The sequence below is a fragment of the Borostomias antarcticus genome, assembly GCF_949987555.1.
Source record: "Borostomias antarcticus genome assembly, chromosome: 1".
NCBI lineage: Eukaryota > Metazoa > Chordata > Actinopteri > Stomiiformes > Stomiidae > Borostomias > Borostomias antarcticus.
Window position 1 is genome coordinate 37,059,240 of NC_140234.1, and position 19,672 is coordinate 37,078,911.

At 46.5% G+C, this 19,672-nt stretch overlaps 1 protein-coding gene across 1 annotated transcript; it reads left to right on the top strand.

Moving 5' to 3' along the window:
- Positions 1 to 9,741: 9,741 nt before the first annotated feature.
- LOC311329748 (POU class 2 homeobox associating-factor 2-like) lies at positions 9,742 to 18,348 on the top strand (the record flags this gene model as incomplete). Its single annotated transcript, XM_084461658.1, has 5 exons — positions 9,742 to 9,751; positions 13,588 to 13,688; positions 16,523 to 16,562; positions 16,862 to 17,163; positions 17,938 to 18,348. 5 exons carry the CDS (start codon positions 9,742 to 9,744, stop codon positions 18,346 to 18,348), a joined length of 864 nt encoding a protein of 287 aa, XP_084317784.1.
- Between the last annotated feature and the right edge of the window lie 1,324 nt (positions 18,349 to 19,672).

Sequence of the window (19,672 nt, forward strand, 5' to 3'; positions counted from 1 at the left end):
GCCTCCCAGACATTAGTGGAGTCAGTAGGGTTAGAGAGCAGCAGAGGAGAAAGCCAGGCCGTTTAATGAAAATGCCTGGGCCGCCGGGCTGCCACGCCTCCTGTCTGCTCCTCTCTCTAAGTAGTAACCCAGTGCTCCAGTCGATGGAAAACAGACAACCCCCTGCTCCAGAACTTCATATTGATGCCTATAAACTTGTTCCAGATCTTGAAAGTCTTAAACCCTCATTTATGAGCAAGATTTGCAATGTAGAAAGAGCATTGAGAGAGAGAGAGAGAGAGAGAGAGAGAAAGGGAAACAGAACGAGAGAGCAGCAGCAGCAGTAGCGGTAGCAGTAGTAGTATACTTTATTGATCCCCAGAGAGAGAGAGAGAGAAATATGTTTTTGTCTTTCCTAAATTATCAAGTCAGCTTGTTGTTGATGTATACAGGTACCCAACTGTGTTGGTATCCAGCATTAGCAGTCCCACACTGCCTAGTCTGTGTCATTGACGTCTTCAGAGAGGTGCCTGCTAGCTGACAGTGATCAGTGACTGATGTGATGGCTAGCTGCAGCGCCACTCTAATGAGAAGCCGGGCCCCGTTAAAGCAGCTGGATCCCTGCTATTCCCCAGCCAGAGTGAGAGCCCCTGGATAATAACTCACACTAAAACCCGGAGCTGACAGTTCTAAAGAGCTGTTTTACTGCAACTCTTCCCAAGCCCAGCGGTCTACTGTACCTTCTCACTCCACCACCAGAGAACCTGTCTGTTTAATGGTCTGTACTGTCTCTCCATCTCTCCATCCTTCTCTCTCTCTCTGTCTCTCTCTCTCTCTCTCTGTCAATTCAAATTAAAGGGCTTTATTGGTATTGGAAACATGTTTCCATTGCCAAAGCAAACATCACAAAAAAAGAAAAACACAAAAAAAAAAAATATGTAAATACAAATCGGTGAAGTGAGTGAATAAGTGTATATTTACAAATGTATTTTTACAAATGTATTGAAATGGTAACTTTTCAGTGCAGCTTGGCAGTCTTCACAGTGGTTGTGTCCCATTGGATATCTCTCTCTCTCTTTCTCTCTCTCTGTCTATATCTCTCTCAGTATCTCTCTCTCCCTCCCTCTGTCTATCTATATCTCTGTCTATCTCTTTATTGCTCTGTCTGTCTGTCTGTCTGTCTGTCTGTCTGTCTGTCTGTCTGTCTGTCTGTCTGTCTGTCTCTCTCCATCCATTGATTCAGTTTACAGTACCTGCTATCATAGAGGTTCTGTGATCATGTCCTGCCCTGTAGACATGGCCACCATGTAGGATAGAATGTGTCAGCAGCCTATTGAATGATGGGAGGATTCCAGCTGGGAGACTGCATGACCGGGCCTCCAGATATCCTTCCACACGGCATAGTTTGTGTTACCCTCCAGTTTTTACACGGCTCTCTGAAATACTCTAGTAATACTATAATATTTCAGAATACTAATATTCTGATTGGACAAGCGCGCATTCTACCAGTGAATTATTTACCGGCTTGGAGCAATAATCACCGCTGCCAAGGGCAACACATGATATGTCTATGGGTGACAGTTGGAGGTTGTCTGAAAGTTGCTGAACATTCTAAACATAACGGTTCGCTTTTGGAACCAAGCGTTGCTAGGGACGCGTTGCTAGGGACTCATAGCTGAATTAAAGGAGTAGTAAAGGGAAAATCATGTTTAGCCCTGTTTTAAGGTTACTTATAATCATATACAATGGTTCAGATCAAAAAGTTGAAAAAACTAGCACTTTTGAGAAAGTCTGATAATTGCTCTACCACCGTTTTGGTCATACAATGGGTGGGCACCGTGAAAAATCATTCAAAAAACATGTTAAACTCTCAATTTCAAAGACAAGAAACTCACCGAGGTGTTAGTTGGCGTTCTGACATATAATTCGCCATAAAGTAAGATTCTAGTTCATCTGGAAATGCTTTTTTTAAATTTTATTTAGCATAGAACTATTTAGTCGCAGCACATAGGGCCTACGTGTGTAAACTTCCGCTTGAACTGATTCCGATCTCCCACAATGCCTGATGATGATGACACAATGCCTTATGGGGCGGCTGTAGCTCAGTTGGTAGAGCGGGTCGTTCAGTGATCGAAGGGTCAGTGGTTAGAATCCCAGCTCCAACTGTCCACATGTCGAGGTGTCCTTGAGCAAGACACCTAACCCCAAATTGCTCCCAATGAGCAGGTTAGCACCTTGCATGGCAGCTACCGCCATTGGTGTGTGAATGTGTGTGTGAATGGATGAATGAGAGGCCATTGTAAAGCGCTTTGAGTGCCGCTAAGGTGGAAAAGCGCTATATAAGTGCAGTCCATTTACCATTTACCATTTGATCTCGCGGTAGGCAACGTCCGTGGATTCTGGCTCAGCTTCCTTCCTTGAAAAGCAAGCCGCAGCAACAAGACAAGCTTGTGCTAAGCATTTGTGTAGGATCTAAACAATGAGGTAGGCCTAATGTGGTTCGTGGTATAGCGACAGCTTCATCGACCGTCTCTGGCTCTGCGGATCGGCGAGCCTCCATCTCTTCCATTTGCTGTAGTTCCTCCTCACTATATTCAGGCTCAAAACGATAAGCGCTGCTGTCAAAGTCGAATTCCTCGCGATCAAATTCATACTCTTCAAGATCAGCCATTGTGATAAGCGTTTTCTGAACTGTAGCCTAGGACTTCCTTGTCTGTGAGCGAAAGAGTAGCGTGAGCAGTGAGCAAACTAGTTAGCCTAGCTAAAATAAACAATAACAATAGCTACCGTAAGTAGTTCTGCTTCTGCGGATTGATCTACACATCTACAACGGTCGTGTCAATACAAGTCAATGGATTTCATAAAATGATCAATAAAACCCTCTCAGGATTCATACTTTGCGGCGAATTTGATGTCAGAACACCAACGGACACCAATTACACCCTCGGTGAGCTTCTTGACTTTGAAATCAAGAGGTTAACATGTTTTTGAATGATTTTTCACAGTGCCCACCCACATCCATTGTATGACCTAAACGGTGGTAGAGCAATTATCAGACTTTCTCAATAGTGCTATTTTTTCAACGTTTTGATCTGAACCATTGTATATGATCATAAGTAACCTTAAAACAGGGCTAAACATGATTTCCCCTTTACTACTCCTTTAAGCCAGATAATTTCTTTGTGAACAAGAGTTTATAATGAACAAAATTAAATATACTTTAATCAATATTTTGTCTCTGTGTATTAATGCTGTTGGTAAGTAGCCGTGTAATAAGTAGTATAATGTAGTCGGCTTCGACTCGGGGTTCCGATCATCTCTTATTTTTGGATTATCACCGGCTGGCCATACGTTATCCCTTACTTAGGTCCCCAGTCCAGTCGTGACACACACTCAACCCTCCAGCCCCGACGGTTACACTCATACTCAGTCAGGCTGTGTTCTAGTGTTGTCTGCTGTTGCTAAGGACACTATCTGCAGAGTTAGACTGGACAGTGATTTTGACATCCGCCAGCTGTCTGGTCTCATATTTGAATAATCCTGGTCAGTGCATGTCAGCAGGCAGGGTGATAGAGTGGACTATAGAAATATGGCCTCTGCCAGGACACCAGAGGAGGGGCTGCTATAGCTGCTAGAGTGCTCCTCAAACACTGTTTGACAGTGTGGCTCTGGGACCAGATGCTTTCTGTAACTAACATCTCATCTCTCCTGTGTAGCACGAGGCTGTATGCCGTTCATGCGCTCTACAGAGAAATAACACATCAAAGTGATAACTATGATTTGTGAAATTGCATATCACACCAAAGAGAACACGAAGGCTGAGACACACACACACACACACGCACGCACGCACGCACACACACACACACACACACACACACACACACACACACACACACACACACACACACACACACACACACACACACACAGAAAAAAAACAGTGTGTTCCAACTGCAGCAGTTTAGAGTTTGGAATGGTTTTTCCATTCCATCATGGCCGAGTGTTTCCATTGCATTTCTGTGAAGGAATGGAGCAGAGCCGGCTGACAGTCGGGGCGGTCTAACCTCTGGAGACACCTGTGACACTCTCCAGTAGACCGTCTGTCAGACAGCACATGGGGCCAGTCTGTCTGCAGTCTTGGGGAATTGTCCAGAACTTTGCAGCCCTATATGCAGGCAGGACTCTGTCATACAGTAGTGGCATGGTTTGTTTCCATCAATAACTATCTGACATGTTGAGGCAGTTGTGAGTACTTACAGAACGAAGCAAGATACATTTTACAAAATCATCTGCTTTATGTGAAAGTGTGGTTAGTTGTGGTGTTCTGCTGAGCTGCAGTCCTGCGGAGCCCACGCGGTGTCTGGTTCAGAGATGGGCAGCTGGGCTCCTGAGTTTCAACTGGAAGGATTTGGGATGTTGTTGTGTTTGTTTTTCCTCTGAAAAACTCATTTGGCTGCAGTTTTGGCTGAGTCTTTGGAGGGAATTTAAGAAAGTATTTACAAGAAAATTTACTGGTCTGATAATGAGCATCATTAAAGTTTATGTTCCTAAAAAATGGTGTGGTACTTGTTTTGGGGCGACTATTTTGTGTTAACTATTTTCTTTAGTAGGGCTTTTGTTTACCTAGCTAAGAATTATAGTACCCAACACCTTTCTTTCCAAAAGTGATTTGGATGTACTGTAAAACACTGAAAAACGAGCTGAATCGAATCTTTTGTTTTCATTAAATGATCAGGTAATTGATTCAAGATGGGATGATGGATACGAAATGTTCCTTGCTGAGTTGAGGTTTGACCTGAGGGAAAGTCCAAACAGCCAAACAACGATTGACCCAGATGTTTACGTAATATGGTTCTGTAGTGATCTCCTCGGGGAGCTGTAGGTCATTGCACTGGGTGCTGTTTTATAAAAGTTGGTTTCTCTGCCACCTCCGTAGTACAAGAACAACATCAGGTCCATCATCTCCATTTTGTCATTCAGAGCGAGTGAAATGTGCTTGTTAGACTCCTTCGGGTAGACAGGCACTGTAGTCTACAGCTGGCTGGGAGAGAGACGTCTGTATGTCCCCCGGTATCACGGCCTACCTATACCTCTGGAGGCATCCTATTTTCCAGACAGTGATGTCATCCAGGGCCTAGAGTTTGGGGGTGGAGCTGGGGGCGGCGGGGTCGTAGACATATATGTTTTTAATGTAAACAGCTGCCCCCCACCCCACCCCAGCAGCACCTGCTCCGTGCGGCCACAGACTTGCAAGTCTAGACAGGTGTATCCACACACACAAATACACACATACAAGTCTAGACAGGTGTGTCCACACACACAAACACACACATACAGCTGGGTCTGGGCAGACAGACAGGGGTGTACACAGGAGTCACTTGAACAAACAGTTTTCTTTCAATTAGTCTCGTCAAGTTGTGTTAGGAACTAGCTGACCGACTGGCCCACCTGTGTGTGGGTGTGAGTGAGTGAGTGAGTGAGTGAGTGAGTGAGTGAGTGAGTGAGTGAGTGAGTGAGTGAGTGAGTGAGTGAGTGAGTGAGGGAGGGAGGGAGGGAGGGAGGGAGGGAGGGAGGGAGGGAGTGAGTGAGTGAGTGAGTGAGTGAGTGAGTGAGTGAGTGAGTGAGTGAGTGAGTGAGTGAGTGTCTGCATGCATATTTGTGTGTGTGTGTGTCCGAGAGAGAGAGAGAGAGAGAGAGAGAGAGAGAGAGAGGAAGAGAGAGAGAGGGAGAGTGTGCAATCCCCAAAACAAGCCAAGAATCAAAGCCGTCAGCCGGGTCAGTGTTGTGTTGAGGAGGTGTGGGGTACAGAGCTGTGTTGAGGAGGTGGAGAGGTACAGAGGTGTGTTGAGGAGGTGGAGAGGTACAGAGCTGTGTTGAGGAGGTGGAGAGGTACAGAGCTGTGTTGAGGAGGTGTGGGGTACAGAGCTGTGTTGAGGAGGTGTGGGGTACAGAGCTGTGTTGAGGAGGTGGAGAGGTACATAGCTGTGTTGAGGAGGTGTGGGGTACAGAGGTGTGTTGAGGAGGTGTGGGGTACAGAGGTGTGTTGAGGAGGTGTGGGGTACAGAGCGGTGTTGAGGAGGTGCAGAGAGTGAACACCCACCCAGCCAGCATAGAACAACACCAGGTCAGCCTCAGCCAGCCAGCGAGCAGCAGACCTGTAGAGTAGAGGGGGGGTCTGGTGCCAGCGGAGAGAGACCAGGCCTGCTGAGAGAGACAAGACCAGCCCCCGCTGTGAGCTGTTCCTCTGTTACATAAGCCAGGCCACACACACACACACCACGCACACACACACACACACACACACACACACACACACACACACACACACACACACACACACACACACACACACATGCACACACACACACACACACACACACACACATGGAGAAGCAATAGGTAAAGCAGCAGCTGGTAGAATGAGAACAGCCATCAGGATTAGTCTACCTTCTGAGGAGACAGACAGGCAGACTGACAGACAGACAAGCAGGTAGGCAGACAGACTGTGTGTGTGTGTGTGTGTTTAAATGTGAGAGAGAGAGAGAGAGAGAGAGAGAGAGAGAGAGAGAGAGAGAGAGAGAGAGAGAGAGAGAGAGAGAGAGAGAGAGAGAGAGAGAGAGAGAGGGGAGACTTCAACGGTCTTCTAGTGTAAATTTAATCCCAGTGATAGAGGCCGTCAGGTGCAGGTGGCTCCCATGACACCCTTTCTGTTCACATTAACAAAAGGTAGAGATCTCTCTTCCTCTGGTATGCTGTTGGTGTCTTCCTGTTGCCAGTTTGTCCGGGATGTGACATCATCAATGGGTTCTGCATGCTGTCCTGGGGTAAATATTTACACAACCCCTCTCAGCCCGACCAATTGGCCTGGTCTTGGGAGGAATGGAGACACTCACCTCTGGAGAGACCAGGAAGGAGAGGCCTGCAGCAGAGGAATGTGACTGGCTCTGTGTTGTAGGAGGAATACCGAAGCTTTACAAGGTGGAATTTACGAGAATGATATCCCTCTATGTGCCATGATACGCACAAGAAGAGAGAGAGAGAGAGAGAGAGAGAGAGAGAGAGAGAGAGAGAGAGAGAGAAACCTCCAACAGTTCTCCTCCCTGAGGACCAGGGGAGCTCAGCCTTCTGGAACATTCCGCTGTGCTCGCCAAGAGAGCGTCTTGTGATAAGACGCTGATTATTGGGAGACAAACAGTGGAGTGTTTCTGGGAGAAACGAGAGATGATGTATCATCTACTTCCTGTAGGAGATAATAATAGCAGCCTCAGCCAATCACATGTCAGCAGTTTATCTCCCCTCTCCCGGACCAGAGCAGAGCAGAGCCACCTGTCTGGGGTTAGAACCACAGAAAAGACTTGGAGGAGAGAGACTGATCTGTACTAACACAACTCCAACCATCTCCACCAAACATGCTGGTGGATTTAAGATGAGGTCTGAGATGGGTCAGAGGTTTTGGGGTCTGCAGCAGCCTGGTGTCCAGGCCAGGAGCTGAGGCTCAGGGCCGGGGGGGCCCCTCCACAGGGCGGAGTCTGAGTCAGGACATCAGGGTCCACACCAGATATCATCATGTTATAGACGGAGAGAGTCAGGTCAGCCTGTAGTACAATACTGTAAACAAAACAGTAAAGTAAAGTAGAATAGAGTAGAGCAGAATAGAATATAATATAACAATGTAGAGTTGACTAGAGCAGAGGAGAGTAGAGAATAGCGGAGTAGAATAGAGCAAAGTAGAGCAGAGCAGAGTTGAATAGATTATAGAGCTGAGTAGAGTAGAATATAGCAGAGTAGAATAGAGCAGGGTAGAGTACAACAGAGTAGAACAGATGATAGAGCTGAGTAGAGTAGAGGAATGTTTACAGTCCGTCCCTGATGTTGACAGAGAAGCAGTAAAAACATGGAGGATCAGACAGCTCTGGGTAAAAACTCCTTATTGGAGCTGGCCTGGATAGATCATCTCTCTCTCTCGCTCTCTCTCTCTCTCTCTCTCTCTCTCTCTCTCTCTGCAGCCTGTCTCTTACTGCCCTCTAGTGGAGGTTCACATTCAAGCCTCAAGCTATGCTCCTCAGATGTAATAAGTGGTATATCCACTAGGGGCAGCCCTGACTGTTTTTGGTCACACTGTAGGAACTACAGTCACTGTGTTGATGTAACAATAAGTTCATTTTAGGAGAACGTTACAAGCCATAGCAGAGTAGTGTGCTGTAGAAGGAAACAAATTAAACAAATCAATGACCTCTGTAGCTGTTGTGAAAAACAATGGAATCAGTGTGAGTTAGCGTGTTGCTACCTGGCTTCACACCACTTCCTGTTCCTTGTAGCAAGTGTCAGTTGCTCAGGGAAGAGTTATTCATCACCTTATCTCTCTTGATAACCGTTGCACACAACTGTCAGACAGCATCACGTCATCGCTCCATTGCCACACAGGCTGACCCATCAGACACATCCACTGCACAGGCTAACTGTCTCTACAGCCTTACAGGCTAACTGTATCTACAGCCCTACATGCTAACTGTCTCTACAGCCTTACAGGCTAACTGTCTCTACAGCTTTACATGCTGACTGTCTCTACAGCCTTACATGCTGACTGTCTCTACAGCCCTACAGGCTTGACAGTAAGAACAGAGGTACTGTTTCCCATAGGAGGCTCTTGACTCTTGAAACAAACAGACTCAAATGCCGGATGGAGGCATTTCGATACTGTTGATTGCTACATGCCTAACTGCCTGTCCAATTGAAGAAACCACATGCACACTCTCAAACATGTGTGTGCTGCTGGGAGCAGGTCCCCTTAGACTTTTCAAATACAAAATGGCTCCTACTCCTACACACACTTTTCTCTGCTTTATTCTGTCAATGTTTCAGCCTAGACCTTCACCGGGACAGTGGATTGTAGCAATTAGGATGTAGGTTCACTTCAAACAACACCACACAATGGTAATGGGATAACTGCCTATCCAAACCACCATGCCACCGGCTAATCCCTGTCACTTGACAAATAATGATTCTCTCATATTTGATTATTGATTGCTTTAAGTCTTTCATTCAAATCTGTCAGAGTGGACATTTGCACAAATGTTATGGTTTCATGCAAATACAGATGTAAAAGAACAAGCTAGTTCCCCAAGAGTGGTGGTAGCCTGTTATACACAGACTAATAGGTTCATACGTTATCAGAAAGCAACCATCATCATTCAACAACAACAACAACACATTTCTTCTACAGCACCATTGCAAATCATACTCTTTGGACATGTGTGCTAAATAAAGCCCTGTCATTGTCAGAGTAGATTTTCCTGCCCAGCAAGCTCTTTGAAAGCTGTAGTAGGGAGGTGTGTGACTGAGGAATAGACACACTCTAAGCCCAGATGTGGAAACATAGTTTCCTGTTTATGTGGAAAGGCGGCCTCTACCCAGAATGCCCTGTCCCGAGTGTCATGGACGCTCATGCTCCTCTAATCTCACATGCAGATGCAAATCCTGCAGAAGCCTCCCCGCCATTCCCTCCGCCAGTATTTGCATTTAAGCAAATGGATAAAGGTCATTTCAGAAGCTGCCTCTCTGCAGGAGGGCTGAGCGGGCTGCCAAGGTCTCATGGTGGGATGTGTTGGATGATGCTGAACACAGAGCCATAGACAGTCTGTAGCTATATACTGCAGGAGCACACAGAAGCAGACAGGTCCAGGTGTGGTTTCTAGGTACTGACAGGACAGGCCTCCGTCTGTCCCTCTAACAGCCGAGCTGGATACTGACTGGGACGCCATGGAGACAGGTAAGACATGAAACACTGATGACCATCTACAAGACATGTTCCTGTGGATAATCATGATGTGTATGTTTCTCTTGCTGAGGAGCTGAGCGGAACTGTTGAGTGGGGTTCCAGACAACTGCAGCACGCAGAAATGTTGATGAGAACTAGTCTCAATCCAAAATGTTAAATACAAATCTTATATTTACTTATGGATACACAATTGGTGACCATATTGATATCGGACAATATTAACTATGAGTAATACAGTATTGGCATTGGTCTGATGTGGAAGTGAACCGATGCAAACACAACAAATAGCTTTTGTTCTAATATTTTTCTATATTAACCCCCCCCTACCAATATTAGTATTTTATGTATTCATATATTTTTAAGACCAATAGAGATCTACATTAATATAATTCATAAGTCATGGCTTATATACATATATACATGTATATAGACCTTACCCATCAAGATAACAATTTATGTCCTACTTTATCTTTAGTAGCCAAATTTAAATACAAAAATGGTTTCTGTATTTCTAGAATACTTAAAAATAAAAAAACACAATTTGTCAGTATTTGCGTACATTTCTGTTAAAATATCGTAATCAGATATTGGCAAAATTTTCACATCTGTAAATGTGAACAGTCATTTAGTTCATGTAGTTTGTCTGGTTTGTGGACAAGACTGTTTGTCTCTTCATATAAAGCTAGAGGACAGTTTAATCAGTTTAACCAATAACCAGAATTCACCATAAAACTCAGATGTCACTGCTGGGTTGTATTTGGAATCTGACATGATAACATAATATTTGCACTGCACCTTTACCCATGGTAAATTGATTGATATTGCAAATTGATGACAGTCATTAAAACGGCCATACCCACAAATCACTAAATAATAGCAGCCTATATGATGAGCATGCGCATAGATAGGGAGGAATCTAACTACCCCTACATGCACAAGGCTGGGCTCTTTTACAGAAGTCTTTTTGCATGCAATTTCCTTTGACATATTAAAGTGCAAATACAGTTTGCATGTCCATGGTTTATGCTGCCTAGGAATGCTAGATAGAGCAAAGACCATGCAGGTCCATGGAGGTCCTGGTTCAAAACTAGATTTTGATATTTGTATACAGTAGTGAGGTCATGCCACACTTCCTCCCCTCCCCTCCCCTCTCCTCCTTCCTCTCCAGTACCCACATACACCCTACTTAAAATCCTTTCCTTCCTCAGAACCACAACGCCCAAACTGAGTGAAAAACAACAGGTTCTGTGATTCTATCACATTATCTTTTGTTGCTTGTCACTCTCACTTTTATATTTGTATCTACTATACATTTGTATTTAATTAGGCATATTTAGGTTGACTGCACTTGTGTTCTTGATGATGCAACATTGTAATTTCCCCTCCCAATAAAGTACTTACAGTACCGACCTACCAACCAAGCTACCTACCTACCTACCAACCAAGCTACCTACCTACCTACCTACCTACCAACCAAACTACCTACCTACCTACCAACCAAGCTACCTACCTACCTACCTACCTACCTACCTACCTACCTACCTCCCTACCAACCAAGCTACCTAGCTACCTACCAAGCTACCTACCTACCTACCTACCAACCAAGCTACCTACCTACCTACCTACCAACCAAGCTACCTAGCTACCAACCAAACTACCTACCTACCTACCAACCAAGCTACCTACCTACCTACCTACCAACCAAGCTACCTAGCTACCAACCAAGCTACCTAGCTACCTACCAAGCTACCTACCTACCTACCTACCTACCTACCTACCTACCAACAAGCTACCTACCTACCAACCAAGCTACCTAGCTACCTACCTACCAACCAAGCTACCTAGCTACCTACCTACCAACCAAGCTACCTAGCTACCTACCAAGCTACCTACCTACCTACCTACCTACCTACCTACCTACCTACCTACCTACCTACCTACCTACCTACCAACCAAACTACCTACCTACCTACCTACCTACCTACCTACCTACCTACCAACCATGCTACCTACCTACCTACCTACCTACCAACCAAGCTACCTACCTACCTCTCTACCTACCTACCTACCTACCTACCCACCTCACTACCTACCTACCAACCAAGCCAGCTACCTACCTACCTACCAACCTACCTACCTACTTACCTACCTACCAACCAAGCTACCTACCTACCTACCTACCTACCTCTCTACCTACCTACCTACCTACCTACCAACTAAGCTACCTACCTAGCTACCTACCTACCAACCTATTCACCTACCTACCAACCTACCCACCTATTTACCTACCTACCTATTTACCGACCTACCTACCTACAGTACCTACCTACCTCACTACCTACCTACCAACCTATTCACCTACCTACCAACCTACCCACCTATTCACCTACCTACCAACCTACCCACCTATTTACCTACCTACCTACCTATTTACCGACCTACCTACCTACAGTACCTACCTACCTACCTCACTACCTACCTACCAACCTACCCACCTACCCACCTATTTACCTACCTACCTACCTACCTACCTACCAACCTATTCACCTACCTACCAGCCTACCCACCTATTTACCTACCTACCTACCTACCTACCTATTTACCGACCTACCTACCTAGCTACCTATCTACCTACCTACCTACCTACTTACCTACCAACCTATCTACCACCTACCTACATAACTACCAAACTACCTACCTAGCTACCTACCTACCTATCTAACTACCTATCTACCTACAATACCTACATACTTACCTACCTACCTACCTACCTACCTACCCACCTACCTACCTACCTACCTACCTACCTACCTACCTACCTACCTACCTACCTACCTACCTACCTACCTACCTACCTACCTACCTACCTATCTACCCAACTGCCTACCTACCTACCTAACTACCTACGTACCTACCTACCTATCTAGCTACTGTGCCTACCTACCTACCTACCTACCTACCTACCTACCTACCTACCTACCTACTTACCTACCTACCTACCTACCTACCTACCTACCTAGCTATTGTACCTACCTACCTACCTACCTACTGTACCTACCTACCTACCTACCTAGATGGCTTTTTCTGCTTCATCCTCTTGTTCTTGTGCATTCACTAATCTAATTCAATCTAGTTCACTAGCTCACTAGTCTAGTTCACTAATCTAATTCACAAATCTAGGTCTGGCTCACTAAATCTAGTTCACTAATCTAGTTAACTAGTCTAGTTCACTAATGTAGTTCAGTAGTATAGTTCACTAATCTAGTTCACAAGTCTAATTCACTAATGTTTGCTATTGTAGTTCACTAATCTAGTTCTCTATTGTACAGTAGTTCACTAATGTAGTCCACTAGTCTGGTTCACTAATCTAGTTATCTAATGTAGTTCATTAATCTAGTTCTCTAATGTACTGTAGTTCACTAATCTAGTTTGCGAGTGTAGTTCACTAGTCACTAGTCCTTATTGGGTTGCATTAGAAAAACTCCTGGTCATCAACCAACCAGCAGACCAGGCTGAGTTTGCAGCAGGACGTTTAGATCATGTCACCATTGTTGTGCTATGTAATAGTGTTTGTGCAAAATGCTTCTTTTAACAGCCAGTTTTCACTGACCACAACCAAAGTCCATTTCCATGCCATTTACACATGTCTGCTAGGGGACAGTCAGCTATGCACCAAACTGTGAAACATTCAAATCTGTGGGGAAGGGAAGAGAATTGCTTTTTTGGAGCTTCTATTATTTTGGCCTGTGCCTTCTGTTGATGAAGAAACGACTACTATGTTATTAGATGTTGTGTTCTGATTGAGAGCCATGTTTGTTTCTGTCCAGAGTATGCAAAGAGGGTGTACCAGGGCGTGCGGGTCAAACACACAGTCAAAGACCTGCTGGCAGAGAAACGATCACGACAAACCACTGGACCACGATATAGTGTGAGTTGAAGCTTTTGTAGCCATTCTCTCCCTCTCTTCCATTCTTTTGTGCCTCCTCCCTCTCCCACGGGAGGGTCTGTTTGTGTCGTGCCGATCCCTGCCTTATTTACACAGAGGCTTCTGTTTATAAACCAACGCAGTTTGGCCTCTTTTACTGCCTGTAAATGTATCCTTTTACCCCACACATCACATGAGTGGGAGATAAGTCACTCGGTAAACACCCCAGCATGGGGCGGCACAGAGAAACAAAACAAAGTACACTCATGTAAACCCACAACGACGAGAGAGCGACAATAACGCCGATGGATGGTGCTGGTCATGACCTCCAGGGTGGTGAGGGGGAGGGGGGGAGGGGGGGAGGGGGGGGGGGCAGGCTAGCTATGCAAAGTCAGACTCAGACACACCTGCCCTCCACCATTGTCCGACACACAGACCCCGGGCTGGCTGGTTATTGTTGTCGAAGCTCCCTGAGACGTCTGTCTGTACAAACACCGGCCTATTCATCCCCCTGCCAGCTGTCATTGGTCATGTACAGGACTGCATTTGCTGGCTTCCCCATCGGCATGTCCAACCTGCCCCATCGCCTCCACCAACCACCAATGACCTGAGAGAGAGAGAGAAGAGAGAGAGAAGAGAGAAAGAGAGAAGAACAATATTAAATACTGTAGCTCCTCATAAAAAGGGTTCATATTTTAGTGAAAAAAGCCAACAGTGATGTTAAATCCCTTTACACAGTCTGTAGTTCTTTCCTGTCAGGGAATGTTGTAACATAGCTTGGCCTGAAGCTGCCAACTAGCTCAGTCGTAAGAGCATGAGACTCCTAATCCCAGGGTGGGGGGCGTCGTTAAGCCTGGAAAAGGGGAAAATGATTCAGGGAGCCCCGGCTTGGAAGGGCCCACAAAACCAGCTGCCACTAATCAATATTATAAGGCGCCCAGTGGAATATCTTTTTCACGGGGCCCAAAATTCCTGGTGACGCCCCTGCTCATGGTTGTAGGTTTGAGCCCCACTTTGGGTGCAGCTAAGCAAGGGTGTTGTTCTAGAAGGGCTGGTCTTGTCTGGAGGGGTGGGAGGGGTCGTGGAGTACTGGTCTAGAGGGGCTAGGTGCTGGTCTGGTTTAAATCACACAGCAACGACCGCAGCAGTGGCAGGAGGTGGAGCTCTCTGTTCTGTTTCACCTCAGTGTCTATATCCGCCAGATACAGGCTCATGCTGGACTTCCTGTGTGTTGATCTCACAGATGGATATCTTACAGTACAACTGTCTAATTATGAGAGATATTAGTCCTTTTTAAATCAGACAGGCATACAGAGAGGCAGCAGAGAGACAGACTGACCAACCGACAGACAGACAGACAGACAGACAGACAGACAGACAGACACACACACACACACACACACACACACACACACACACACACACACACACACACACACAGACAAGGCCATAGAAAGGTAACCAACCATGGGAGTACACACTATTTAAAGACTGTCCTCCTTCCCTCTCCTCTCTCTTTCTCTCTCTCGCCCTCTGTGGACTCCCCTTCAGTCCTTTATGCTCAGAGAGAAAGAGCCATTGACAGACATAGCTCAACTCTGACCACAGCGTTCCTCTTCAACTCTGACCACGGCATCGTTCCTCTTCAACTCTGACCACGGCATCGTTCCTCTTCAACTCTGACCACAGCATCGTTCCTCTTCAACTCTGACCACGGCGTCCTTCCTCTTCAACTCTGACCACAGCGTCGTTCCTCTTCAACTCTGACCACGGCATCGTTCCTCTTCAACTCTGACCACGGCGTCCTTCCTCTTCAACTCTGACCACAGCGTCGTTCCTCTTCAACTCTGACCACGGCGTTGTGTCTCTTCACGTCATGGCACGGCGTTGCCTCTAGGGAGGAGGGCCACTGGTTGTCACTGACAGGCCTGCTGCCGCGCCAGGGGACAGTCTTACAAAGACCATCACACATGATTTGATATGTACACGTTTCAGATGTCTTCTCTTTTCATGGTTATTATGTGGTGATGGGACGGCCAATACACAGTTTGAGAAGACACCGTTTCTTATGAAATGTCTTGTATGGATGACAGCAGGGCTTAGAGTTAGGGTTGGTGTTTTAAGAAATGTCTAGCTAGCTTTATACAGACGACAACAGGATTTCGGACCCTAGTGCCACGCTGAAGGTAAGCAGCATCAGACCTGCAGCTTGTCTGGGGAGTGCTGCAGGTGTCTGGACCCCCCCCCCCCCCAGGTGTGATGGGATGGGGGGTGGGGGGGAGGAGGAGCTGGAGCTAGCAACTGATTTCCCTATGGTGCCTTCAGAGAGCTGCTTGGGCGTGGTCCTGAGCCACATAGGGAAGTCTTAGTGCTGGCAAATCCCATTCAAATACTGCCCTCAGAATTTGCCTGCCTTCTGGCCAGCTCTGCCCCTGTATCAATGCTCCCATGTCAATAATCATATGCAAACAAAAGAGACTCTGTCCTCCCTAGCACTCACTGTGTTCTGGGTATCTCTCTCTCTGGATGTATGTGTGTGCATTTGTGTGTGTGTGTGTGTGTGTGTGTGTGTGTGTGTGCGTGTGTGTGTGTGTGTGTGTGTGTGTGTGTGTGTGTGTGTGTGTGTGTGTGTGTGCGTGCGCGTGTGTGTGTGCGTGCGTGCGTGCATCTCTGTCTCTCCCTCTCTCTCTCTCTCTCTCTCCGCATCTATATCTTAGGTACATTGAGATTATACAACTCCCTGCACTTTGTGTGTAATATCACATAGTATATTTTGTTACTGCTGTGCTTGGGTCATCCTCATCATCCTCATCATCCTCACTGTGTTTGTCTGGCAGGGAGGATCCGCCCCCCAGGCCTCCTACGTCCAGATGCCAGGTGAGGCTCCTGCAGCCAGATCCTGCCCTCCTGCTGTGGAGACGTCTCTCTGTGTGGAGGGGTTTGTGAAGGGGGATGAATAGAACCAGATATTAAAGAGAAAAAACATTTTATGCAGTCTAAGAATCTGAAATACTTTCAACATCCCAACAGTTTTCATCCCTCTCTTCCTTTCTTTTTCTCTCTCTCCCTCCCTCTCTTATTCTCCTTCTCCTCTCCTCCTCTTTTTCTCCCCTTCCATCCCTTCTTCTCTCTTCTTCTCCCTCTCTGTTTCTCATCTCTCTCTCCCTCCTCCCCAGGCTCTCACATGTTGCCAGGTTACTACAGTATGAGGCGGTCCTACATCTCCGACTCGGACTTCTGTCCCTCGGCCAAGCAGTTCTCCTCAGACATGTACCCCTCCTCCCTGGGGGGCAAGTCCCTGGGCTGTGACCCTGCCTCCGTGCCAGGATACCCCTCCCTCATAGACAGCTACTACCCCGAGACCTTCGGGGACTACCGCAGTGCCACGTCCTTCCCTGGAGGGGGCGCCATCTTCCCCTCCTCCGCCCTCTCCTCCCTGCTCCCGCCATTCACTGGAGACTCCTCCCATTTCCTTTTGGTAAAGTCGTCACGCCTCACACTCACAAGCTGTGTTTGGAATCGCTCCCTATTCACTATATAGTGCACTGGTACAAAATGGCGTTAGCCATTTTGTTTGTAGTGTCCGAATTCTCCACGGAATTTTCGTTCCCTATATAGTCCACTATTTACTACCCACAATTCACCTTGATTTGCAGGGAACAGTGCATGTACCCTACATTTTCTCCGTTCCCTAGGTAGTTCACTACATGGTGAACCCTATATAGGGAATAGGGAGTGAGGGAACGAGGGAGCGATTCTGAACACAGCTACTTAGTTTCTTATAGAAGTACAAGTAAGATAGTTTTAGCTGGAACCTTTATTGGATGGAATGGTTCTCTACCTGGAACCTTTATTGGATGGAATGGTTCTCTACCTGGAACCAGAAGGGTTCTCAGGGGGCTGTCAGCGTGTTCAGCCACAGGGACAAGGGAAAACCCTTCAGGGCTGTGGGTAGCACCTCGGCCTCTAGGAGCTGGTCTGGGATCAGCTTAGCTCTAGCCAGGTAAGGAGATGAACCTCCTGGGGAGTGGTGCAGATCTGACCCTAGATCAGGCTTTAAGACATGCCTCACCCTGCTGCCCTCCAGCAGCCAGAGAGAGAGAGAGGAAGACTAGAGTACTATGCTGAGGTTGTCTCATACCTGTCGAGTAACACTGGGAGTAACACGCTCTTCTCCGCCTTCCTTTCCTCTACCCTGCACTCTACTCCCCTCCTCTCCCCTCCTCTCCTCCCTCTCTCCTCTCCTCCTCAGAGAGAATCATGGGAGCAGTCAGTAGCAGAGTCCGTTCCTCAGGTGGAGGGCCTTTGTGCCGAGGGTCTGTCATCCATCAGTGTCCCTGCTTCCCTGCCCAGCCCTGCCCCCCCAGGCAGCCCCTCCCAGTACCGCTCCCCCAGCCGTAGCTCCTCCCTGGGGCCCCCCGCCCAGTCCTACTCCCTCCACCCTCTGGAGGACCCCCACTACCACCACACCCCATACACCACCCCCTCTCCCTTCCCGTGCCCCCCCTACATGACTGGCCCCAGCGAACTGGCCTCCAAGATGCCCCCCCTGGGCTCGGAGGAATCTGACAGCACCCTGCACCCCCACAGCGAGACCACCTCCTGGGGCAAAGAGGACGGCAGCAGCCCCTGGACTCCCTACGAGCTGCGGAGGCCTTACTGAGGGGGCTAGGGGCTGGGTGGGCTCCTCAGCTGCAGGGGACCACAGACTGGATTCTGACAATATCAGACAGCACCAGTTTGGTTGTTGGAGTGAACTGAGTTTTTGACCCTGCATGACCTTGGTTTTTATCAGCTGTATAAAGCTTATATTTACCTGTGTGTGATGTTGGCAACAATAGAAACAAAGGCACGTCTATTTCAACTGCCTCCTGAATGGACAACTGAACAGAATATGAAGGTATTAATGGGATTTTGTATTTTTGCTTGAGATATATCTTGAACTCTTCAGATCAATTTAATGTCATGTCAATTTCTGTCATTGAGAGATCAAGTCCACCATTCTCCAAGTTCTGTTTTTGCAGTAGCCTATAGTTTGACATCAAGGATGTTTATCATGAGTACAGGATACAGGTAGCCTAGCATAATGAAATGACAACATGGAAATAATACATTAATCTTATTTTATTATATTATTTTTTTATTATAAAACGATGTTTTATCATAAACAGGGTTTACTGAGTAACAGTAAAAACATTAAATACCAACGACGCATTTATTGCAACACCTTGTGAATAAATTGATCTCAGCCATCTTTGTCCCCAGCCCTCAGATGCTATACCGTTCAGACACTAGGTAGCGCCCATGTACCACCGCTCTCCACACTAAAGCACTCAAAGGGCAGACAGCAGATGAATATTACAATAAAATAAATAATCAAATGAAATGGAAGGTGTTATATCCCAAATCATCAATCATGTCCAAATACCTCAGCAACCATTTTCGGATAATGCCTGAATAATCACCCTTATCATCATCATCATAATCATCATCACCATCACCCTCACCATGTACAGTTGAGAAATCGAGATTACACAGCGGGTTTCTGCACGCCTGTGGGGTCGCCTACATGCTGCACTGATATACCAATAAGTCTGAGCATCCTGCAAGAACGAGGGCGCTATAACAACCGAAACAACAGAAAGTGAATAGCCTACGTGTCACTCTCCTATCTTAGGCCAGCTGTACACATCCTGAGTCTGAGTAGCAACCTGCAGCCCAACACGCTCCCTGCGCGAGACTACTCAGTCAGACCAGTCAAGTAAATAATCAGCATGAAATCATTTGATTATTATCCTTACAATATAACTAGTTATTGTACAGCAGTTCTAGTGCTGTTGAGTCTAATGAGATCAGTGCCTTGATGGTGGATAAAACGTTTAAAATGTTGCTTTCTTTTTGACAAAAGTTTGAAATACTAGTATATTCCATTAAAGAAAGGTTTACTTTAAGTAGGCTATGTATACAGTATATACTGGATTTTGCTG